The sequence below is a fragment of the Pelodiscus sinensis genome, chromosome 9 (genome assembly GCF_049634645.1).
Source record: "Pelodiscus sinensis isolate JC-2024 chromosome 9, ASM4963464v1, whole genome shotgun sequence".
In the NCBI taxonomy this organism is placed as follows: domain Eukaryota; kingdom Metazoa; phylum Chordata; order Testudines; family Trionychidae; genus Pelodiscus; species Pelodiscus sinensis.
This window is the reverse complement of record NC_134719.1, coordinates 47,565,487-47,592,102: the sequence shown is the minus strand read 5'-3', so window position 1 is coordinate 47,592,102 and position 26,616 is coordinate 47,565,487. Positions and strand designations below refer to the sequence as shown.

The 26,616-nt window shown below is 43.4% G+C and overlaps 1 protein-coding gene across 6 annotated transcripts in view; it reads right to left on the bottom strand.

Annotated features, from left to right (window-relative positions):
• The window catches only part of KCNT2 (potassium sodium-activated channel subfamily T member 2), a 321,535-nt gene that overhangs the window by 5,779 nt on the left and 289,140 nt on the right, over nt 1-26,616 (bottom strand). For 4 of the 6 annotated variants that reach the window (XM_075936723.1, XM_075936727.1, XM_075936728.1 and 1 more), the window contains 3 exons: nt 25,307-25,327; nt 20,040-20,340; nt 3,170-3,254 (listed from right to left, as the gene is read on the bottom strand). In XM_075936723.1, the coding sequence (XP_075792838.1) occupies nt 3,170-3,254; nt 20,040-20,340; nt 25,307-25,327 (407 nt within the window). The remainder of the gene's footprint in view (nt 1-3,169; nt 3,255-20,039; nt 20,341-25,306; nt 25,328-26,616) is intronic. The other 2 variants (XM_075936724.1, XM_075936726.1) reach the window with 1 other exon arrangement.

Here is a 26,616-nt window from a genome sequence, read left to right as displayed (position 1 = left end):
TAGATAGCAGTGCTGGCCTATTTAGACTGAGTGTTAGGAATTCACGTACATCTTTTTCCATATTTCAAATGATGTGTCCTGTTGTATATGTTTAGCAAGTAAAAGACAAGGGGGTTTTTAAATCAATGTTATGGCCAAAATTATAGTTTTGTTCAGATGCTAGCAAATACCAGGTGTGTGCATAAAATGTATTACATTTTTCCTGATTTGCTTCAGAGGCTTATACTTATGTGAATAGTGAATTATGGCCACATACATATGCAACAGTCATCAATGGAAATTGTGGTGCACTCTGACCCTGATCCAACAAAACACATGGTTAGGTTTAAATATGTAAGTAGTCTCATTGATGTGAAGCATGCAGAATGGCTGAAATGCTTGGCCTCTAGTTAGATCAAACTCCAACATCACAAGGTTGAATTCTCAAATGTTCCATCTGGGCTGAAAAAGTATATACATGTCTTTTAGCATTACAGTATTTCTACTATTGGTTCTGGCTAAAAGGAGAAAGAAAGTACAGAGGCAGCAACAACAAAGTATGAATAATACAAATAATGTAAGTATGTATGGGCAAAAGTGGAAGTGCACAAAATGAACTCAAGCTAGCTAGAAACATAAAGTTTGGAATAGAGAAGCCTGAAAGGTGATACAATAGCAGCTTTCAAATGACTAACAAGGTGTTACAAGAAGGAGAGAGAGAAATTATTCTCCTTAACTTCTGAGGATAGGACAAGAAGCAATAGGATTAAATTGCAGCAGAGGAGATTTAGGTTGGACATTAGGAAAAACTTCCTAACTGTCAGGGTGGTTAAACACTGGAATAAATTGCCTCGGGAGGTTGTGGAATCTCCATCATTGGAAATATTTAAGAGGAGGTTAGACAGACACCTCTCAGCAATATTCTAGATGGTGCTTAGTCCTGCCATGAGGGCAAGGGACTGGACTTGATCATGTCTTGAGGTTCCTTCCAGTTCTAGTGTTTTATGATGATTCTGTGAACTCAATAGCCTGAATGTTAGAACAATGGCTCAGATTTGGGGCAAAGGTCCACTTTTATCATTATTCTAACTCTTACCTAAATGGTTATATAAAATTTGTTTGGTTCTTGTCAGTGTCTGGCACAATAACCTCTCCATCTCTCTCTCTTAACTAAGTAATTGTTTAAAAGTGAAGAAAGAAGTGGTCTGTCTGAACAAAAACAAATGTATTATTTAAATTTAGATCTTATGATATTTTAAAGATACCATCCAATCCCAAGGCTTTATTATTCTGCAGAATTATCAAATGGGTTGGAATGCTGAACTTCTTTGTAACGAAAATAAACAGAAAAGTATTTTAAGCAATACCTAAAAGTGTTAGGATCATGTAATTGGTATTTAATGTATTCACTAGTCACTTCTTCCTTTTAGGGCCCATGCCAGATGCATGTAATATTTGGTGAAAAGACTTTGTGATGTTTCACTCCATATTCTTGAAGGAAATATGCATATGATTATGAATATGACATAACTGGAATATGCTTTATGGAAAATACTTCATGTAACATTAACAGAAAAGTTATAACCTGCTCAATGTTTATAGCCTATTGTTGTGCATGGATTATTTTTATATCTGAAATTAGGAATCAGATGTGTAAACTTGTATTAGACTCATAAACTCATAGGCTGCGTCTAGACTGGCAAGTTTTTCCGCAAAAGCAACTGCTTTTGCGGAAAAACTTGCCATCTGTCTACACTGGCCGCTTTGAATTTGTGCAAGAACACTGACGATCTAATGTAAGATTGTCAGTGTTCTTCCGCAAATACAATGATGCTCCCATTTGGGAAAAAGCCCTCTTATGCAAATGCTTTTGTGTAAGAGGGCCAGTGTAGACAACTGAGAACGGTTTTGTGCAAAAAAGCCCCAATGGCGAAAATGGCGATCGGGGATTTCTTGGGCAAAACCGCGTCTAGATTGGCACGGACGCTTTTCCACAAAAAGTGCTTTTGCGCAAAAGCGTCTGTGCCAATCTAGATGCTCTTTTCCACAAATGATTTTAACAGAAAAACTTTTCCGTTAAAAGCATTTGTGGAAAATCATGCCAGTCTAGACATAGCCACAGACTTTAAGGTCAGAAAGGACCATTATGATCATCTAGTCTGACCCCCTGCACAATGTAAGCCACAGAATCTCACCCACCCACTGCTAGAATAATCCTCTTATCTATATCTCAGATATTGAAGTTCTCAAACGATGGTTTAAAGACCCCAAGATGCAGAGAATCCTCTCGCAAGTGACCCGTGCCCCATGCTACAGAGGAAGGCGAAAAACCTCCAGGGCCTCTGCCAATTGTTTTGTGTATTTATTAGTGTATTAATGCTAAATGAGAGTCATTAATAGTATTTCAGGAGCTTGATGTCTCTTTGGAGAAAAAATTATCTATAAACAGACTTGTTTTTCCTATCAGCCAGCTCATAGGAAGGGCTGAGAAATTCCACAAAACAATGGCTACGTCTACACTGGCCCCTTCTCCGGAAGAGGCATGCTAATTTCTAACTTTGGAATAGAGAAATCCGCGGGGGATTTAAATATCCCCCGCGGGATTTAAATAAACATGGCCGCCGCTTTTTTTCCAGCTTGGGGAAAAGCCAGAAAAGAGCGTCCAGACTGGCGCGATCCTCCGGAATAAAGCCCTATTCTGGAGGATCTCTTATTCCGACTCTCAAGGAGATCTCTGTGACCAAACCCATCACGGAATCTCATTCACTTCAGTGGGCTTCGAGGGAGAACCTCAAATCGTGAAAGCAAATTATCTTTGAAACCACTGATGGGTATATCTTTAAAGGATTGACTTTAACGAATCATGAGCAAGAAACAAGGGTGAAAATATAATATAGTATGAAGGTATCTCAGAGCTGTGATTTTGCTTAATTTAATTTTATCTGAAATTTCAATTTAGAGAGAAGGAGGGTTATTTAAAGAAGAAATAAACCTTAAAAATAATCTGGTATAAATTAATGGATGAGTTCATTTATAATTTTGTTGGATGTGCATTGAAATGATACCTCCTGAGAGGAAAATAATAAAAGCAATAAAGTGCAAAGAGATAAAAGAAATAAATTTCTGCATTAAAGTGAAAATAATACACTTTATCACTTTATGGATTCCATGATTAATGCTCTCAACTTACACAACATCATTCAGTTCTAGTCTTGTATCTGGCGAAGGATTGATCAAGATGTAAGAGAGGGTGTTTTGATGATCATTCATTTCATCTAGAGGACAAAAAACCCACAGGATTTATTAGATTATTTACAATGAAATTGTAAGAATTTTGATAAATTAACCTTAACAAATTGGGTTCCATTCCTATAGCTGTTAAAAGGCAACTATCAGGCTTGTTTCACAAAGTGACCCCTATATAAGTTCAGCAGGACCTTTAACCGGAACATCTACTTACAAAATGCTTTCATTAGAAATATTTGACAGAGACACATTTTTCTTTCCCACTAAATGATCAAAATAAAGTACCAGTATCTGTTTCAGAGCAGAACTGCAGCAGAACACAGAAGACTGTTACAGTTAATAACTACTGCTACCAATTTCAATTTTGTTAAAAGAGCAACACAGAAATATTATCATAGCAACCACCTACAATCAGGAGATATCACAATCAAAACTGGAAGCATAAACCCTTCCTGCTAACAAATGTAATTCTCTGTCATCATCTTCTTCTTTCTCTTACTGACATGTAACTTGGTGTATTATCAAGTTACAATGGATGTCTGAACCATGTTTTATATTTACATATACATATACATCTCACTTTGAAGGATCCAAAAGTACAAATTTTATACATGTTGCATGACTGAATTGCAGCCTCTTCTGGCATAGATGCTGGCCATCAACCAGCATTGTGAATAGTGTGGGAAGGAATACTTTTCCCCCACCTGCCCAATAGCTACTACAGTTAATGCTTGGGTTTTCAAAAAATGTCAAGAGCTGTTTAGCATCCATGTAGATTAGAGGACTCTGAATTTTAAAGTCTCAAAAAAACCACATAGAATGAAATACATAGCACAGGATGAAGGGCTACATGGAGTCTACCAAGTTATGAACCTGAAATTCTTAGTTAATTAGTGATGAGCCCAATGTCCCATATGGCACTCAGTAGTCAAACAGACTTCAGTGCAAGACTTACCAGTTAGGATTTGTAATGCATATTACATAGCACAAATTGCAAGTTTCAGGTGCTGTACAGATGCACCTTTAGGGAGATGCAGGGGCTGGGTGTTACATTAAACTCTTCACTACACCCCAAATAGTAATGGAAGCTAGAAATGTTAACTTTTAGCCCCAATTGATGATAGAATTATCCTTGCCCCTCATAATCGAAGCTCTGATCACAGTGCTATGCACATATTACTCTGATGTGGTCTCTGATTCATTCAGGATACAGTGATGAACACTATAAAGATCTACTATAAATAGTTCCACTGAGTTGAAAAATATAATACTTTCCAGTGGAATCATAAAGACAGGAAATATCTCTGGAATCAGTAAAACATTTTGAACCAGAGAAACTTGTTAAGAACACTCAGGACATGTCTTCACTCTGGTGGAGATTGATGCTACTGCAATTGATCTTCTGGAGTTTGATTTAGTGGGTCTACTAAAGACGTACTAAATCAAACTCAGAGGATGTCCCCGTTGGCAGCTGGTATTCCTGTTCCTGCAAGGATTAAGGGAAGCCAACGAGAGTGTTTGCTGCCATCGGCCTCCCACTGTGGGGATGGGGAAACTTGAATCAAGGTATATTGAATCCAGCTATGTAATTAACATAGCTGGTGTTGCGTATCTTGATTTGACCTTCCCCTTTAGGCTCCATCGATGGAGCCATGTAGATGAGTTTACTAGACATAGCAAAATGAAACGGCGATTTAAATGTATTTTTTCCATGGATAATATTGATAAAACATACATTCTAGTTTCAGGTCTTAAACTTTTTCATTTTTAGAGTAGGAAAAATGGAGAAATGGACTTAGCAAACTTCATGAGAAATGTTGTTTCCCTGAATGTGAAATGTTAGAAAGCAGATGGTGGTAAAAGCTGATTTCTGGCTGGGAAAATGGTACAGTGTTTTAAATTATTCCCTCTCCCCAGTTTCTATGTTTGCCACTCTCAAGACAAAGCTTTGTGCAATATAATTGTCTGTTTAAATGAAGTCTCTTTCTTTCAACATATGTGTATGTTACTTGACAAGAAGCAGGGACATATGCTGCCAATTAGTTTAAAAATAGTTGGCTTGATTGGTGAATGCTATTGTAAGTAAGAATTCAGAAGGCTTGCTCATTATATTTTTAAATAATTTCTTATAATATCCCTGTCACAAATGAGGACTGTGGCACTGGAACTTGGAACATGTTCTATCCAAAAAGTCTAGTTTTTTCCCAATGGTTGCATATTGTTCTTTGGTATCTGTTAGATCACTGTTTGTAGTTTTATTTGATTTTTTTATATATATCCCAAATAGCGTTCCAAATGAAATGAGTTTGTATTTACAAAATACATAGATAAGGAAAATTTGTTGAATGCTGAGTTCACTCTTGTTCACTTTAAGGGAAAAATGATCTCACATTTAGAAATGATACCTATACTTCAATGAAATGATAGTTCTTAGAAACATCTTGATTCTGGGTAGGTTTTAAATCCAGATTCCCAAAGTTGATGCTAATGAAATATATATAGTACAATGTTTATGAGTTGGTAGATTCTCATATGTCTCTGTGTAAACTTGTTTCTTTCACTGACAGAAGTTCGTGCAATAAAATAGATTAGTTCACTCTCCATGTTTCTCTAATATGGGAGATGTTGTTTGAGTCCTACTTGTTCCCTGGACTAGTAGAAAAGGAATGCTTAAAAAAAGAGGTGGCATGTTTGACTTCTTCTGGATGTTTGAAAAAATAAGGTTACAGAAAGGTTCTATCCAGTCCTTAGACAGCAACAAGATGTGATGTGAGAGGGCAAAACTTGAGTTGGGAAGGGGTCTGGATGGATTTTCAGGACTTAAAGGCAAGGGACTTTGTGCAGAGATGGAGCAATGAAGGAAGAAAGATAACAGGATCCATTACCTCAGTTTTGCAGATGGATAAATATAAAAAATAATAACATTTTATGCAACATGAGGCCATTTGTGGTGTAGCCAAAAGAGAGGTTCTCTTTATAATAAATACAGACTTTTCTGGGAAAAAAAAGGTAATAAAAAATTCTGAATTAGCCATAACTCGGACAGATGTAATTAGCTGAAGAGGAGTACTTATCTATCCAGCCTTTTCCATTCTGCAGTCTGGCATATTGTCTTCTTGGATTTGAACACTGAAATTAACATTACTGTTCGCTTTCAACTGGGATTAAAAAAAAACCAATTTCAGAAAAAGAAAAAGAAAAACAAAGGCAAGTATTCACCATATCCAGAATTGATTTGAATAAGAATGAGAGCCAAGATTATTACAATGTAATTTTCTGCTTTAACTCCTTGTGATGGATGAAAGGTTGATATAGGCTTCTTTTATTTTTAAATATATTTGGGCCTGATTCTTTCTCTTAGATAAATTAGTATGACTTCCTGTAAGTCAATGGGAAATCTGGGTAATTATCCAAGGACCAAACTGGGGACATTTATTATTTGATTGTGTTACAATAGTTCTGAAAGATCCTAGCCCAAACTGTAGCCCCACTGGGCTAAGAGCTCTACAATGACAAAGTCTTTGCTGTCAACAAATTTACACTCTAATTTATACTATTTATAGATAGTGAACTGAAACATGTAGAGATTAACTTGTCTGACCTCACACACAAAAGTCTGTCATAGAACAAAGGTCTCAGTTCTTATTGCTGCTCAATGACTTGTTTAAAGAGTATCTAAGGGTATGTCTAGACTGCATCCCTCTGTCGGCAGAGGGATGCAGATTAGGCAAGCTGACATTGCAAATGAGGCAGGGATTTAAATATTCTGTGCCTAATTTGCATAAAAATGGCTGCCACGTTTTGCCATCTCAGCACTTTGTCGGCAAAGAATGGCAGTCTAGAGGGGGATCTGTCAAGAAAGAAAGCCTTTTTCGACAGATCCTTTAAACCTCCTTGCAGGTTTAAAGGTGGTTCCTCAAAGCCCCCCTGATATTATTGTCAGCCCTATAGGATCCTCTGATAGCCCTAGTGTCTGGCTGCTCAAACTCTGCAGCTAAGGGTGCGTCTACACTGCACCATTATTTCGAGATAAAAATGCGAGCATCTACACAGCCGTTCTGTTATTTTGAAATAATTTTGAAATAATGGATGGTGTGACGGGGCGGCCCCGCCCCGCACTCAAGCCCAGGGAAACCACCTGGGGCCTGGGGCGGAGAGGGCCCCACCCACACAGCCCTACTGGGCATGCTCCAAAGGGAGCCAAGGTATAAAAGGCTGCTGGCCTGCTCAGAAAGGGCAGACTGCGACCCGAGCAGGAGCTAGCGACCACTGGCCAGAGAGGGAGTCGCCAGGGGAGCTGAGCGTGCTGCTGCCGGGCCTCTGCCGGGCTCGGCCCCAACGCCGGAGCTGCCGACCGACCACCCGCGACCCGAGCGCTGGAACGGACCCCGCCAACTCTGCAGCTGCCAGGGGGAGGACCACTACAGCCCATCGACCGGTGCCGACAGGTGGGACCGCGGCAGGCTGCGAGCAAGGGGTAGGAAGCGGCCCAGGGCAGGGAGCTGGAGAAGCCCCTGAGGGCTCGGGGCGTTGCGGGGAGGAGCCCCCGCCGAGCCAGTGGTGGGAACCGCCCGAAACTACTAGGGCCCTGGGTCGGGGTCCGGTGGAGAGGGAGGGCCCGGACCCCCCTACCCCTGCTGCCTGAGACCCTGGCACGTGGGAGCAGGGTAACAAACTGCAAACTGTGGACTAGGCCTCTGGGCCTGCAAACTGTGGACTAGGCCTCTGGGCCTGCAAACTGTGGACTAGGCCGGGAGGCCGTATTTCCCCTAGCACAGGGGCATTGTACTTGGGGACTAGGCCAGTGGGCCGTATTTCCCCTATGAGAGGGGCAGAGTACTTTGAGGGCTAGGCCCAGACGGGCCGAGTTAGGCCCCGGATGGGGGTGGCAACCCCAAGACAGGGGCGAGCCCCCCGACAATGGCTTATCGCAAAATCTGTAAATCTCATTCTATGAGGAATAATGCCTGTTCCTCTAACTTCTGCTACTTTGAAATAGTCCCTCCCCAGGGCCATTCTAAGTTATTCCTCCCAGTGCCTCCTGGGGCTCTAAATCAAGATAGCACGTCTTCATTAGGGAAGCTTGCCTTGGACTAATTGTCAGGCTTCCCTTCAGTGTAGACGTGCTATTTTGAAATAAGCTATTTTGGAATAACTATTCTGGAATAGCTTATTTTGAAATAAGCGTGCAGTGTCGATATACCCTTAGTGTTGTGCCTCAGTGCTCTACCTACAAGCAAACATTTTACCCTTAGGATCACAGACATTATACAAAATGCATATATAACTAGGGGGATATGATCTTCCATTAGGTGTAGCCTGCCCTAAATATACATCAATTTCCCTTTCAGTTTGCCAAAGGCACATTCTGCTATCATGTGGCATCAGCTAAATCTGTTGTTAAAACCTTCCTTATTTGTTTCCAGGTGCCCTGTGTAATGTTCCATGACCCTGGGCTGAGTCTCCCAGGATTGCTATGGGCATTTTCACATCCTCCGCTGTAGTCACGTGGCCTGGAAAGAAAGTCCCTTCCTGCAGTTTTCTGTATAGACCGATGGTCCTGAAGATGCACCTTTCCGGACCACCTCACACTGATGTCTATGAAACATGCAGGCTACATCTACACTGGCCCCTTTTCCGGAAGGGGCATGTAAATTTCATGAGTCGTCGTAGGGAAATCCGCGGGGGATTTAAATATCCCCCGCGGCATTTAAATAAAAATGTCCGCCGCTTTGAAGTAGGAATAAGAGCCTCCGGAAAAGGGCGCTTTTTCCGGAGGATCGGGGCCAGTCTAGACGCTCTTTTCCGGCTTTTTTAAAAGCCGGAAAAAAGCGGCGGACATTTTTATTTAAATGCCGCGGGGGATATTTAAATCCCCCGCGGATTTCCCTACGACGACTCATGAAATTTACATGCCCCTTCCGGAAAAGGGGCCAGTGTAGATGTAGCCACACAGTGATCAACAAGCACCTGCAGCACCATCAAGAAATATCTCTTCCTCTTGATGTGCTTTGTGGCAAAGTGGTCTGGCACTACAATTGGATTGTGAGTGCCATCTATTGACTTCTCCACACCCACACAGATAGGAAGGCCCATCACTGCAAAGCCAGCCACTACGTCACGCACATTTCCCAGGTTCATGGGAAATCATGGATAATGTGATTCATTGCCCTGCACATTTGCAGCACTGGTGCCCCAATGGTTGACTTCCCCACTTCAAAGTGATTTGCAACAGACAGGTAGCAATCGGGAGTCAACAGCTTCCATACAGATATTGCCTCATGCTTTTCTGCCAAGAGGGTCGATCTCATTTTGGTCTCCTTGCAACACTGTTCGTGGGCCAGCTCAGCACAGAAAACCAGGAAGGTTGCTTTATGCAACTTAAGTTGTGTAGCCACTGGTCTTCATCTCACTCCTGCATGATGATGCAGTCCCACCATTCACCAATGGTTTTCATAGCCCAAAAGTGACAGTCCACCCTATAGAGCTGCCCTGTGAGTGCCAAATGTAATGACAGGTTGCTGCCATCCATCTCATGCAGAGTGCCGTCTGCCTGCGAATTGTCCATCAGTAACTTTAAGAGTAACTCTGCTGCAATGCATGATGTCAGCATGACACTAAACGCAGCACAGGAGACAAGTGTAGAATCTCACAGAAGATGCTGGAGTGCAAAGCAAAGAATGGCAGTTGTAAAAATGGTGTGAAAGGAAGCCAGAAGGTCCTGGAGGACAGGAAAAGAAAGCAGTTCCTGACAGCAGATTTTGCATGTTCCCAAAATGCACCACACTTCGTTCCATTTCGTCACAGTGCCTAGCAAAAGGCTTTTTGTCAAGCACTGTGGGATACATGGCCACAGTGAATTGCTCACTCTATCAATGACGGAGCTAAAATTGTGACCGAGTTCTGTCAACAGAAGAGGCAATGTAAACACGCTTTGGTGACTTTTTTTTTTTTGGCAACTTATGTAAAATAAAAAACCTACTTACTTTCTTACCAGTTGGGTTTCCCTAGTGTACAATCACTCAGTGCCAAAGCTAATGCAATAGAAGTATCACTGATTGTTGGATTATTCCAAGCCAAAAAGATTTGTAACTGTTTAGTAACGATATTCCCAGCTGTCTTGTAATGTTTGCTGTGTACTGTACTTGCTGGAAAGAGGGAGGGAAAATTAAATCCATGACAGCAATTTTGATCAAGGTAGACCATGCTTTTCATTTCAGAAACCAGTGTCCAATGGATTTTCTCAGCATGTCAATGTGTCACTTTCATAGCGTCAAATAGAATACTCCCAGACGTGTGGCTGCTAGATTTTTCTGCACTGGTAGAAAACTATGTACATACCAGTTTTAAACTAGTTTGATGAAAAAGCTGATTGAAGTAGCAAAAGAAACATCATCCTTATTTCTGGTTAGCTTCCCCTTCTTTCCTCTAATTTGTGGTTGTACTGGTAGGGCAAAAGACAGTAATTTTTTTTTGTCAACTTCTCTTTATATTTTTCTACAGATAGCCTTGAGCCAAAACCCTAGATACAAAGTTCTCCAGACTTCTTTTCTGAAAATAGAATAAAAATGGCACTTTTCACTCAATAGACCAGCCTTTGGCTGTATTAGAAACCATAACTATTTTTTTCTTCAACTGGCATTCTCTTCTGTCTTGTCAGTGAAATTGTTAATTAAGTTCTGAATGCACACTATTTATTGTTGGCAAAGGGAAAGCTACAATGACCATCAGATTCCACCTTTCAAGGAATAAGGGATCTTCCGGAAAAGGGCTTATTTTCTGCAAGATCCCGTCTAGACTGGCGCTTTTCTCCGGCAAAACCCCGAGCCGGAAAAAAGCGGCAGCCATGTTCATGCAAATGCCGTGGGGGATATTTAAATCCCCCGCGGCATTTGCAATTCCATCTGGTCTCATTAGCATCCCTTTTCCAGAAAGGGGTGCCAATGTAGACACAGCCTACATGTTTTGTTAGTCTATAAAGTGCTACCAGACCTTTTCTTGTTTTTTTTTTCTGTAACACACTAACTCAGCTACCCCCTGAAGCTTCCTCATGAAGTCCATTATTTTGAAATTATTTTTAAAGAATGGGTTTGCTGTGTAGCCGTGCACATAAGTTATTTTGAAATAAGAGTGCAGTGTAGATGTAGCCTCAGATTTTACATCGAGCTTAGCCCTTACAGTCGATTTTCTAAATGATGAGTCTACACAACCAAGCCTGTTGCATCACCCTTGGGGCTGTGGAAGTTGATTGCTGTACTCCTGCTTTTCACCAGGAGTAACACTATTCCCGACCTTGCATGATTAAAGTCATGCTAGTGTAGATGCAGCATTGCTGGAAAGTCGATGCTATTGGCCTCTAGGAGGCCTCCTGCAGCTGTCTGCTCTAGCCAGAATTTCTGCCTCTACTGCTCTACTTTTGAGCTAAAAAAAGTCCTGGGAACAGTAGAATGGCCTGTTCTATGTGGCCAGCATAGTGGGTAAGCAGCATACCGCCATACACATGGAGATGAGTTCTTCCAATGATTCTCCCAGCACTGTGATGACTGCTTCCACGGGCTCGAGTTACCGGGGCACAGAAGAGCACCAGCCTAGAGTGTCCAGGAATTCTTGGATGTCATCGGGGTGTGGGGAGATGAAGTCATTCTCACAGAACTCAGAACCAGCTAGCGGAATGCCGACCTACCACAGGTTTGCAACCTGCCTGGCAGGTAAAGGCCATTTCAGGGATGCCCAACAGTGAAGTGTAAAAATCAAGAATTTTTGCCAGTACTATCACAAGGCAGAGGAAGAGAGGCCGATGCTCTGGGGCAGCACCACACAAATACTGCTAGTATAACAGCTGGATGCAATTTGGGTAGGGGTAGGGGGGAAGCAGTCAGCTTCCCTAGCTTCCCCAGTGTGGTAGTGGAGTCCAGACAAGACACACCTAGCATTAGTCAGAAGGAAAGAAGGGTGGTTTAGAAACATGAGCAGAAAAAAGAGGAGGAGGAGACTAGCCAGATGTTGATGCCCAAGAGTCAGGAGCTCCTCAAGACATTGAAGCTGGTTCCCAGCTCCCAGGGCATCTCCCTAGCCACTGAAGACCCTGGAGAGGACACATTCTGGTGAGTTCACAGACTTGGTCTAACTACGGGTTCAGGGAGTGGGGCATGTGTTGTGGTGCACTCTCTCTCTGCCTACATGATGCAGGGGTCATGGAACATCTTGTTCATGTGTTTCTAGACAGAGCAGCAGTCTTGTCTGCACAGCTCCATGAAGCTCTCACATAGGAACTCTTTGATCCTCCTCACAAGGTTCTTGGAAGGGCCTGCCTTATGCTGTCCTCTGCAGTAGGACAACTTCCCATGCTAAGCCACCAGCAAGTAGTCTCGTGTCATTGAACCACAAAGCAGTGCAGCCTAAGGCCCAGGTTTATGGCCACATTCAGTCAACATGTACTCCGGATTACTCTATGTGATCCAGAGAAGACTGATATCTTTCATGGTAACCTGCAGGAATGAGGAGGGGAACTTACTGGCAATCTCTCTGGGAGGCAACATGTGCCACACACACATTCCCCCACCCCCTGTGGGCAAGAAAAGAAGCAATGACCCTGGGAGGCTGCATGTGCTTGACCTGGTGTGTGCTGGACAAAGTGGGATGACATCCCACCCCTTCTTCCCTCTCACCTGTAGGCTCCTGCCCTCGTTGGGAAAGCAGCAGCTTCCGCAGGAGGCTGTATGAACTGGATCCAGCAAGTGCTCCAGCAAGATCCCTCTCCCACCCCCCTCCTGCCTGCAGACTCCTGGTCCCTGGCAGGTTCCTTTCTATGCTTGCTTGCTTCTGACACCAAGTGTGTCCCGAAGCTTCGTTGCGACATCTGGGCACCTGCTACAAAGCAAACATCAGAGCTTTCACAGAACCCTTTTTCATTGTCTTTATGGAGACGTCTGGTGTACGCTAAAAAATTAAGGTTAAGCGTCACACAATGTATCTCTTGTAGTGTCTGCTAGAGACCTCGGACACTGGGGAGAACTCAAGGCAAGCTGGAGCCTCCAGGCCCCCAGGAGGAAGAAGACAGTCCCACTCCCAATTCTGAGCCTCCCTTTTCCCCTTTTGGTTCTCAGTTCTGTCTTTTCCCTGTTGTTTCCCCCAAATAAACACTCATGTTCATTGAAAAACGGGCTTTTTATTGGCTGAACTGCAGGGATGGTGTGGAATGGGGGATTAAAGAGAGAGACTGGGAATGCAGGGGCATCTTGTGGAGATTCTCAGGGAAGATTCTCAAAAGAGGCCTTGCATTAAACTGTCCATCAAGGCATCTTTGATTCGCACTGGCTCTTGCTATGCTCTCCTTATGGCACTGGTGTCTGACTAATCAAGCTCTTGTGCCAGGTGCTGTGCCTCAGCCTGCCCACCCCCCACCAGAAAAGTTTCCCCTTGTTCTTTCATAGGTTATGGAGCCCACAATGGTCAAAGGGAATGTTGCATTTGCTGAGGTCCAAGTGGGTCAGGAGAATCCTAAATATCCCTTTAAATCTCTAAACACACATTCTATCACCATTCTGCACCTGCTCAGACTATTATTAAACTTCTCCTTGCTATAGTCCAGGCAGCCTGGGTAGGGTTTCATGAGCCACATGAGCAAGGGGTAGGCTGGGTCGCCCAGGATCTCTATTGGCATGTCCACCTCTCTGAGGCTGTTCTGGTCAGGGGGGAAAAGTTCTGGCATGCATCTTTTGGAAGAGGCAGGAGTTCCAAAGAATGCAGGCATTGTGTACATTTCCCAACCGTCCCATGTTGATGTCAGTGAAGCTGCCCTTGTGATCCAGAGTGCCTACTTTGCAGGGTATGTACTCCAAGGCACAGTGTTCAGGAGTCAAGATGGGGATGGGTGTGCCATCTATGGCACCACCACAGTTAGGGAAGCCAATGGCAGCAACACCCTCCACTATGTTGTCTTCATTTCCCAGAGTCACAACCCTTCATAGCAGGATGTTATTGATGGCCTTGGCTACTTGTATAAGAACAGTTTCACCCATAGATTTCCCCACCCTTAACTGATTCCTGACTGCCCGGTAACTGTCTAGCATGGCAATCTTCCATTGGGCAATGGCCACACACTTCTCCACAGTCAGAGGGGGTCTCATGTGGGTATCCTGGTACATCAGGGCAGGGGACAGCTATTCGCAGAGCTTCAGGAAGGTGGCCTTCTGCGTGCAGAAGTTCTGCAGCCACTGCTGATCATCCCATCTCTACATCACGATGTCATCCCACCAGTCTGAACTTCTCTCCTGGCACCAGAACTAGTAATTCCCTGTGTCCAGAGCATTGACTGGTGGGTGTACTAGCATGAGCACCAGGCCTTGCCGGAGCTGGGCCTCCATGCCACACCAAGCATCGTCCACGTCCTTTTCCTGGTGGAGCAACAAGTGTACATTCCTGAAGCATAGTGCCATGAGGAACATCATGACACCCAGGAGCAGGATGACACTTTCCAGCACACCGAGATTCTTATTCACAGTGCTCTTGCATCCACACAGGCAACCAGGGCACAAAACCATAAGCATACTGTGTCCCCTTTATCTTGTGTGATGGGTGAGGAATTAGAAGAGTTCCTTATGGGATGCTGCCGACATGAGCCCTTCTAACCAACTACCCTTCTAACCACCTTTCTGTATGCCATAAGTGAATAATCTATTAGATTATATAGACAAAGTCACAACATCATTTGTAAACCCTGTATTGATCCTCTTATCTTTATTTTGGAAACTGATGAGTAGGAATTTGCTGTTGGCTCACTGTAGCTTCATTTCATGCTTGACCCCATCAATAAATTTAGATGTTAGAACAACTATTCTTGTAACTTTTGTATATCTACTCTACTCACAAATGCCTTCCTACTTCTTAGGGCTCCCAAAATGTAAAAAGCAAGATGGCACTCCCTAAGTCCCTCAGAACAAGAGATTGTTTTACCCAGCAAAAAGTGATTAAATCTGCTGCAAAGTTAGAAACCATGCAGTGAAGTATATCATGTCTCAAGTCATGCTGATACTAAGCAAACAATGACATGTTCAGTCCTCTGTTGTTCTTCCAAAACTGGATTCATTTTTAATCAAAATGAAACCAGAAAGACATGCAGTTACTTTTTCAGCTTTGATAGGAAGTTGGCTCTGATGTGCTACAAATTATCACCTGTTTTCCAATATTATTGCAAATGGCTAAGAAGCTTGTGAAATGGAATATAGTGAGCTGTGAACCATGTTGTGAGTGTTTTAGGCTCATGAATTGCTTTATTTCATCCGTTAACTTTCTGGACAGATGCCCAGTCACCTAGAATCATAGAATCATAAAGCGGGAAGAGACCTTAAAGGCCATCAAGTCCAGCCCCCTGCCCAAGGCAGGACCAATCCCAATTAAATCAGCCCAGCCAGGGCTTTTTAAAACTGAGACTTAAACACCTCAAGGGATGGCGACTTCACTACTTCCCTAGGTAACCCTTTCCAGTGCTTCACCACTCTCCTAGTGAAGTAGTTTTTCCTAATATCCAACCTGGACCTCTCCCACCGCAACATGAGACCATTGTTCCTTGTTCTACCATCCATCACGACTGTGAACAGCCTTTCGCCATGCTCTTCGGAACCTCCCTTCAGGAAGTTGAAGGCTGCTGTTAAATCGCCCCTCAGTCTTCACTTCTGCAGACTAAATAGACCCAAGTCCCTCAGCCTCTCCTCGTAGGTCATATGCTCCAGCCCCGTAATCATTTTGGTTGCCCTCCAATGGACTCTCTCCAATGCATCCACATCCTTCCTGTTATTGGGGGCCCAGAACTGGACACAATACTCCCGATGTGACCTCACCAGAGCCAAGTAAAGAGGAATAATCACATCTCTGGATTGACTTTCAATGCTCATCTTAATGCAACCTAATATGCCATTAGCCTTCTTGGCTACAAGGGCACACTGTTGATTCATGTCCAGCTTCTCATCCATTGTAACCCCCAGGTCCTTTTCTACAGAACTGCTACTTAGCCAGTCGGTCCCCAGCCTGTAACAATGCTTGGGATTCTTCCGTCCCAAGTGCAGGACTCTACACTTGTCCTTGTTGAACCTCATCAGATTTCTTGTGGCCCAATCCTCCAATTTGTTTAAGTCACTCTGGACTCTATCCCTGCCCTCCAGCATGTCTACCTCTCCCCCTAGCTTAGTGTCATCTGCAAACTTCCTGAGCGTGCAATCCATCCCCTCATCCAGGTCATTAATAAAGATGTTGAACAAAACCGGTCCCAAAATTAAACCTTGGGGCTCTCCGCTAGAAACCGACCACCATCCTGACGTCGAGCCATTGATCACTACCCTATGGGCCCAGCCTTCCAGCCAGCTTTCTATCCATCTTACCATCCATTTATCCAATCCACGTTCCCTTAACTTGCTGGCAAGAATATTGTGGGAGGCCATATCAAAAGGTTTGCTAAAGTCAAGGCATATCACATCCACTGACTTTCCCATATTCACAGAACCAGTTAGTTCATCAAAGAAGCTAATCAAATTTGTCAGGCACAACTTGGTGTACAAACATTGTACAAACACCTTAGATAACCAGTTGATCACCCTACCCTCGAATCAGGGGTCCACCTTTGTTGCTCATTCCTCTTTGCATTTCTTCCCAGTATCCGACTTCCCCACTCCACTCAGGGTTTTGGTCACTATCCCCCAACGAATGTATTTTAAAGCCCACCTCACTAGGTTTGCAAGCCTGTCTGCGAAGATGCTCCTTCCTCTCTTTGTTAGGTGGATCCCATTTCTTCCTAAAAATCCTTGTGCCCGGAATAGAGTGCCATGGTTGAAGAAACCAAAGCCCTCTCTGTGACACCACTGGCACAACCACACATTTACTTCCTCAATTCAACAAACCCTACCCAGTCCTTTCCCTTCAACAGGGAGGATGGACGAGAACAACACTTGCACTCCAAATTCTTTGATCCTTCTTCCCAACTCTACGTAATCCGCAGTAACCCGCTGAAGGTCATTCTTGGCCGTATCGTTAGTTCCCACATGGAGAATCAGGAAGGGATAGCGATCTGAAGGTTTGATCAGTTTGGTAAGCCTCTTAGTCACATCCTGAATTCTTGCTTCCGGTAAGCAGCACACCTCTTGAGATTCCAGGTTTGGACAGCAGATGGATGGCTCAGTCCCTCTTAGGAGGGAGTCCACAACCACCACCACCCGCCTTCTTCTTTTGGGGGTGGTGGTAGTGGAACGCCCATCCCTAGGACTATGCATCCCATGCCTTCCAGCTGAAGTGGTTCCCTTCTGATTTCTTTCTTGTGAGGTCCCTTCCAAAGCATTCTCCATCTCAGAGCCTGAGGAGAGAGCCTGAAAGTGATTACTTACCTCTGTAGGAATGGGGGATTCCCATGCTTGCTTTTTTTTCCTTCTAGAAGTTACATGCTTCCAGTTCTCTTCCTCATGCTGTACTGCCCTCTCTGAACCTTCTGTCTGCCTTGCTGGCAGGATTAAATGTTGCCTTCTATCGAGGAAGTCTTCATCCTCTCTGATCGACTGTAGGGTCAACACTTGGGCCTCCGGTCCTCTAAATTTTTCCTCTAAAATGGAGACCAGCTTGCACTTAGTGCAGATGAAATCCCTTCTTTCTTCCAGGAGAAAGACAAACATGGCACATGCTGTGCAGGTAACAACAGCAGACCTATCACTATCCACACCCGCTGTCCTAAAAAGGCTTTAAAGGAAAGGCAAGAGAATCTCGCCCCCTTCCTTCTCCTCTTCCAAACTCCCTCTCTAAACTCCCTGTTTGCAATCACCTGTTCCCAAGCTCCTTGGTCTCTGAATCACTCCTTTATAAAGCCCTGGACTGCCTGATAGCCCCTCCCCCTACCAAGGCTCAGCCAATCAGCAGAGCCTTCTAGATTTCAAACTTTAATTAAAAGCCAACAATTTCCAGCTGCCAGTTACAGCACACACTCCATGGGTGTGGGGGAGGAGGAGGAAAGGTGGGGGGAAACCCACACCACACTCACAAACACAAACTCAGCACACAGCAAGACAGCCCCAGACAAACACAACACATACTACAGACAGGCACTTCCCTCAAGAGTCCAGTATTCACTTCTCCCTTACCTAGAGAACTCCCTCTCTAAAATCTCTGTTTGCAATCACCTGCTAACCTCTAATTTAGTGTGCTACAGTGCTATATGTAGTAATTAAATAAATCTTTTCCCCATATGCTTCTAAAAAGCTTGAAAAACAGAGGAGGGGGAAATGAAAAAGTGTATAGACCTAGTTATGCATTACTCATAAAAGTGATTAGCCACATTGGGCACATTTCCCATCTTATTTTAAAAAATCAAGGGAAAGGTGACATAACCTACAGAAATAAACAAACAACCAAAGCCTTTTAAAATATAAGTAAAATTTACAACAAATCTATCTGCAACCATCTATTTGCATGAATAAAGAGAGTGTTACATCTGTAGGTATGTAATGTGACCATCTCTATAACTAGCCAATTAGCCCATCATAAGATGGGATTTTCAGGTCTCTCCTCCACGTTGGTTTTTTCTCCTGAGCCTCCGGTCTCTCGCTCCGTCTCTCTCTCTCTCTCTCTCTCTCTCTTCCTCCTACTTTTCCCCCCTCTATCTCTCAAATCTCCTCTGCCTTCTGCCTCCTGGCTCTCTCTCATTCTCTCTCTTTCTCTTCTCCCTCTCCTGCCTCTCACTCTCTCGCCACTCTCCTCTGTCTCTATCGGGGATGAACGCTCGTCCTGGCCCTGCCCCCTGGGAGTGTACATCACCATCCCACCCCCCTTTGCCTCTCGCCGTGGCACTCGCCAGACTTCTGCACCGCTCAGGTGGGCCGCCGTGTGGGAGCAAGCAGCACAAATGGCCTCTCTCTCTCTTCTCCTCCTACTGCCTCGCCCTTTCTCTCTCTCAGCTCTTTTCCACCTCCTGCCTCTCTCTCCTTCTCTCTCTCTTTCTCTTCTCCTCCTCCCGCCTCTCACTCTGTGTTTCTCTTCTCCTCCTCCTGTTGCAACTCTCTCACTTTCTCTCTCGCTGTCCTCCACCTTCTCCATTCTCCTCTGTTTCCTCCGCATCCGCTCCGCTTTCCTCCTTTTGAATCTGGTGCCCTTTCCTGACGTCAGAGACGCACGCTCGTCCAGGCCCCACCCCCTGGCTGTTCCCTCTGGGTGGCGCAGTTGCCTCCCATCGTGGCACTCTGCTGACTTCTGCGCCATTCAGCTAGGCCACCGCGCAGGAGCAAGTGGCACAAGCAGCTGTTTGGGGTCCATGCTCCCCATGCAGCATGGGGGTGCTGCATGGGGAGTGCAGGGCCCAAATGGCCACTTGTGCCGCTTGCTCCCATGTGGTGGCCTGGCTGAGCAGCGCAGAAGTCAGCCGAGCGCCATGGCAGGAGGCAACAGCACTGCCCAGAGGGAACAGACAGCTTTTCAGTGTTACAGAATCACAGACATTGGGCTACTATATCTCTATAATAAGCCTCCAAATACAGAAGAAAATAGTTTTAATTCTTGGTTTCATGTTATATAGTCATAGCATCTCCAATTAATTTAACTGCCTTTTGAATATCACATATAAAAAAAGATTGAAATAAACCCAAACCTCAACTAGAGCTGGTTAGCAAAAGGCTGAACATTTTTCATGTATTTTTTCTTCTATTTTGAATAAAACTGTTTGAGTAATTTAATCAGTTATGAAATTAAAAATTTTGCACCCATCTATAGTTCTACTCTGCCCATGGCATCCTCTGGGTGTATGAAATAAAATTAGGTTGATCTTAGACAATAATAATAGTTCATACCATATCCTGCCGTGGAAAGTCCCAAGTGCTTCATTCTGTTCTTCACAAGCTCAGCAAGTTCCTGTCTTTCTGACCTCTTGTAAAGGCTCATACGCTGCTGACTTATTTTCTCCGCTGTTTTGCCAGAGTGCTTTGGCACTTTTCTGCTCAGCCGTCGGGCCCATTGCATGCTCTTCCGTCTCAACAAAGGGTGATCTGACTGATCACTGGATGTGGAGTTGCGATGGCTATTGCGGTTATTTGTTTGTTCTTTGGTATCTTTAGTGTCTTCCCATTCTTCGACACTGATAGAGATTTGAGACTTCAAAACAAAAATCACATAAGAAATTAGGGGATTCGGGAAATAAATCTGTCAAAACAATCACAAAAAACCTTTCTCTTCTCTCCATTTTTTGGCTCCAATTCAGCAATGCAAGTCAGCACATGTTTAAGTCACAATCAAGTCAATAGAGTGAAAGAATGACCTGCTGAACTGGCAACCTTTGTCTCTAAATGTTCTTGGAACAATATTAAGTAAACTCTTTGTGGCATGATAGAAATATGATCCTACATGTCCTACCAGTGAGAGAAGATAAGCATTCCTTAGTGCTTCTTGTCATTCTGTGTCTAAACATAAAGCTTCTATGCCAAATTCTAACAAGAACTCGATGTCATTCTATTTCTTAGAATTTAGAAATAAAACTATTTGAACTCAAGAATGTCAATCATTTTAGCCTTACAAACAGAAGATTAAGGGGTGACTTGATTATTCTCTGTAAGTATGGGGACAAATGTTTAATAATAATCTGCTCACTCTAGCAGACAAAGGTGTAACATAATCCAATGACTGAAAGCTGTTGTTATATTTCAGAATAAGGGAATAAGGCATTTTTTTTAAATGTGAATGTAATTCGCTGGTAGGACAATTTACCCAAGATCCTGGTGGATTTTTCATCACTGATCATTTAAAAATAATTAATGGATGTTTTTCTAAAAGACCCCTCCTAGAATAATCCTCTCACCTATATCTCAGATATTGAAGCCTTCAAATACTTTGAAGACCCCAAGATGCAGAGAATCCTCTAGCTGTGATCAGTACCCCATGCTACAGAGGAAGGCGAAAAACCTCCAGGGCCTCTGCCAATCTACCCTGGAGGAAAATTCCTTCCCGACCCCAAATATGGCGATCAGCTAAACCCTGAGCATGTGGGCAAGACTCATCAGCCAGACACCCAGAAAGTTCTCTATAGTAACTCCTATCATCCCTCCATTGACCTATTTCCCACTGATAATGAATGGTCAATTAGATACCAAGATCATGTTATCTCATCAAACCATCCCCTTCATAAACCCATCTAGTTTAATCTTGAAACCAGATAGATCTTTTGCCCCCACTACTTCCCTTGGAAGGCCGTTCCAGAACTTCACTCCTCTAATGGTTAGAAACCTTCGTCTAATCTCAAGTCTAAACTTCCTACTAGCCAGCTTATATCCATTTGTTCTTGTGTCCACATTGGTATTAAACTTAAATAATTCCTCTCCCTCCCTGGTATTTATCCCTCTAATATATTTAAAAAGTGCAATCATGTCCCCCCTCAGCCTTCTTTTGGTTAAAGTAAACAAGCCAAGCTCCTTGAGTCTCCTTTCATAAGACAGGTTTTCCATTCCTCAGATCATCCCAGTGGCCCTTCTTTGTACCTGTTCCAGTTTGAATTCATCCTTCTTAAACATGGGAGACCAGAACTACACACAGTATTCCAAATGGGGTCTCACCAATGCCTTGTATAATGGGACTAACACCTCCTTATCCCTACTGGAAATACCTCGCCTAATACATCCCAAGATCGTATTAGCCTTTTTCACGGCCATGTCACAATGGCAGCTCATAGTCATTCTATAATCAACCAGGACTCCGAGGTCCTTCTCCTCCTCTGTTACTTCCAACTGATGTGTCCCCAGCTTATAACTAAAATTCTTGTTATTAATCCCTAAATGCATAACCTTACACTTCTCACTATTAAATTTCATCCTATTGCTATCACTCCAATTTACAAGATCATCCAGATCTTCCTGTATGATATCCCGATCCTTTTCTGAATTGGCCATAGCTCCCAACTTTGTGTCATCTGCAAATTTTATTAGGACACTTCCACTTTTGGTGCCAAGATCAGCAATAAAAAGATTAAATAAAATCGGCCCCAAATCTGATCCCTGAGGAACTCCGCTAGTAACCTTCCTCCAACCTGACAGTTCACCTTTCAGTATGACCCGCTGCAGTCTCCCCTTTAACCAGTTGCTTATCCACCTCTCAACTTTCATATTAATCCCTATCTTTTCCAATTTAACCAATAATTCCCCATGTGGTACTGTATCAAATGCCTTACTAAAGTCGAGGTAGATTAGATCCACTGCATTTCCTTTATCTAAAAAATCTGTTACTTTCTCAAAAAAGGAGATCAGGTTGGTTTGGCACGATCTACCTTTTGTAAAACCATGTTGTAATTTGTCCCAATTGCCATTAGCCTCAATGTCTCTAACTACTTTCTCCTTCAAAATTTTTTCCAGGATCTTACATACTACAGATGTCAAACTAACAGGCCTATAGTTACCCGGGTCGCTTTTTTTCCCTTTCTTAAAAATCGGAAGTATATTAGCAATTCTCCAGTCAAATGGTACAACCCCTGAGTTTAGAGATTTATTAGACCCGGGCTTTGTTTGAAACTTCGAATGCCTACATTAGTGTAGACATACCCCATGATCACACCTTCTGGCCTTGAAATCTATAAATCTATGAATGCTACCCAATGAACTGAATGGAATATGTCTTGCCTAGTGAAGAGAGACGTCTCTCCTTCCCCAGTAATTCCCCTTTTTATATGCTCTTAACTGCTCAAAATTTGACAAATTGCAGCGGCGTAGACAATTCATACAGAAGACATAACTCTCTGAGGGTATGTCTACATTACCCACCCTAGTTTGAACTAGGGTGGCTAAGGGTATGTCTACACTACCACCCTAGTTCGAACTAAGGTGGTAATGTAGGCAACTGGAGTTGCAAATGAAGCCTGGGATTTGAATTTCCCGGGCTTCATTTGCATAAAGCCAGGCACCGCCATTTTTAAATGTCCGCTAGTGTGGACTCCGTGCCCCGTGTACAAACTAGGTAGTTCGGACTAGGCTTCACGACGAGTAACGGTAGTTCGTACTAGGAAGCCTAGTCCAAACTACCTAGTCCATGCCGCGTGTAGCCGCGCGGCATGGAGTCCGCACTAGTGGACATTTAAAAATGGCGGCGCCCGGCTTTATGCAAATGAAGCCCGGGAAATTCAAATCCCAGGCTTCATTTGCAACTCCGGTTGCCTACATTACCACCCTAGTTCGAACTAGGGTGGTAGTGTAGACATACCCTAATATAGTTATTGGAACTTGCAAATGAAGCCCAGGATTAAAATATCCCGGGCTTTATTTGCATGTTCCCGGGCACCGCCATTTTTAAATGCCTGGTAGTTCGGACTCCCTGCCCGTGGCTACACGCGACATGGGCTAGGTAGTTTGAACTAAAGCTCCTAATTCGGACTACCGTTAGTCCTCACTGCAGGAGGAGTAATGGTAGTCCAAATTAGGGGCTTTAGTTTGAACTACCTAGCCCATGCCGCGTGTAGCCGTGGGCAGGGAGTCCAAACTACTGAGCGTTTAAAAATGGCGGCGCCTGGGAACATGCAAATAAAGCCTGGGATGTTTTAATCCTGGGTTTCATTTGCAAGCTTCAATAACTACATTAGCCACCCTAGTTTGAACTAGGGTGGCTAGTGTAGACATACCCTGAGAGTATGTCTGCACTACAGCATTATTTTGAAATATCTGAATTTGAAATAGTTAATTCAAAATAAGTTATTTCAAAATAATGTGTCTACACACAAAATGCATTTTGAAAGAGCATTTTGCTATTTTGAAATAGCTTGTCCACAGTGAGTGAGCACTGAATCGCAATTAAGGCCGGCCGGAACCAGGTCCTGCAGGGCATCCAATCAGGAGTTACTTTCTGTGACTCCTGCCTGAGGCTACCTGTGGCCTGTGCTTTAAGGGACCCCCACCCTGGACAGCCAGTTCTCAGCTTTCCCTGCTTGCTTGCCTACCTCTATGAGGGACAGCAAAGCATTTTGTCTCTGTGTGCACTGGTTGCCCTCACTCGGGATACCACAGCACTCTGCAACATTGAGCCAGAGCTGCCCCTGGGCACTATGGTGCTTCTCTTGGACACGTTGCTGTGAACCTGGCTGCACTTTTTGCAGGCTGCCATCCAGGAGGTCCATCGGGGGGCTGTCAGTATCCAGGAGGCCCTGTGGGTGAGCTACGACCCTGAGGAGCACTAAGAGCCTCCCTGGTCTGCCTCACTGGGGGCTTGTGCCTCATTCCTCCCTCACGTCCTTCAACTTACCTCTCCCTAACCCTCTTTCCTGATGTCAAATAAAATACACGTATTTTCATGAACACAAACTCTATTTAACAAAACTGGAGGGAGGGAATAAAACTCTGGTGAGACTGGGGAAAGGAGGCAGGAGAGGGGAGAAGAGAGGGTGGGAGAGGGGAGCAGGTAACCTGGGAGGAGGGAGCTGGAAGGGGGAAGCAAGGGGAAGAAAGGAGAGGGGAAGCTCAGGGCTCAGGGGTGGGGGATCTCACCAGACCAACTTTATTTTCATGTGAACCTGCACCTGGGTTCACATGTGGCCTTTGGTGGCCAGGCTGGCAGCTATTCTGCCATAGACGGCCACATTCCCCCATCTAGTGCAGAGATCATGGATGTTGGAGGCATCCTGAATAAGATCCATGATCTCCACCATGGACCAATAAGGCACCTGCCTTCTCTGGGCCATGGCAGGCTCCTGGGAGCTGGCAGACTGCTTCTGGGGAGCGGAGGAGGGCTGGCTGCCAGTGGCTTGCTGGCTCATGTTTTGGGCCCACTGCGGGGGTTCGGGCTGTCAAGTTGGAAAAACTTATTTTGGAAAGAGAGACAAATTTTCAAACTTATACTTCATATAATTTTACAAAGTTTATGGAAATGCTTGTTCATTTGTGTTGAAGACTGTTACAATATTAAATTAAAGGACAGCCATTGTACATGTTAAGAGAAATGACACTGGTCTGAGACTCTCAACTGCCCCGAACTGCTCTAGCATGCCAATTTCACACATAGATTCTAAGTCTCTTTGTGTTCTTTTCATAACTGTTCAGAGTTTCTTTCATTAGGGTCAACACTGGGAAATGGGAGACAAATAACAAATACTTACTTGTGAAGCTATTTCTCGTGACTGACAAAGGGAAGGAAAAAAGAAAACAAACACAGTTTAAACAACAGTGAACAAACAGGAACAAACACGGACCATTTAACATCAGTCACAGATAATAAATATGGGCTGATGCTTGCTTTATTATGAATGGAATTTTGAACTAAATTAAAGTTCTGTCATCACTAAATGACTGTACACACATTGTGCTTATTAATCTGATTTACGGGAAATGTATCTGCTGAATCTATCAATATATCTTGCATTAATTCATAATAATTGTAATAACCAAGAAGTAAAATGAAGTACAGCCTACAGTGCAGAGAAAAGGTTGCAGGGAGAAGTAGTATTCAGTGAACTACTTACATTCATTTTTCATGATTACTGGTAGCAATCATTACCTCAGGTTTATCAAAAGTTATTGTTACTATCTCATACAGACAACAGCTGAATAAATATATGTGTTTTGCTCCTTCCTGGGTAATGTCATTATATCACCACATCACTTTTCTCTTTAGAAAAATGTGGTGCAGGTCAATTTAGCAAAGAACTTAATTTTTCATTCAAAGAATTAATGGAAATTTTTTGTTCTAAATATAAGAATATTACATGACAATCTGAACAATTGAACTGAAAATCACCTTTAAAATCATTAAGCTCAAGACAGGACCCAGCTGCACCCGAGATATTTGGGGCTCCAGGAAATGTTGTAACACATAATGATTGTTTTATGACAAGGACATAATGGCTACGTCTACATTGCACATTCTTGTGCAAGAAGATATGCAAATGAGGCACAACAATGAATATCGCCATGCCTCATTTGCATACCTAATGAGCCACCATTTTGTGCAAGGGGCTTTTGTTCAAGAAGGAGCAGTTTACACTGCTCCTTCCTGTGCAAAAACCTCCCTTTTGTGCAATAGCTGTTCTACCTGAAAATAAGCAGCAGAACGGCAAAAGCCTTGTTCAAAAGCCCCTTGTGCAAAAATGGTGGCTCATTAGGTATGCAAATGAGTCATGGTGATATTCATTGCTGTGCCTCATTTTCACATCTTCTAATGCAAGAATGCTCAGTGTAGACGTATCCAATATGTATGTCGGCAGTCTGAATGAAGGAGACATTGATCATATAAAAATGGTATCTGAGGATTACTTCAGACTAATTTATAAATATTGATCTGTAATTAGTGTTTGTTAGTAGACTCAGAAATTCTCTTTAATTGTAGAATTATGTTTTATAACTATGTAGTTTTAGAATAATATTCCCTGTTCACTATTTTATCATACATATTTTTATCTATGAAGAATTG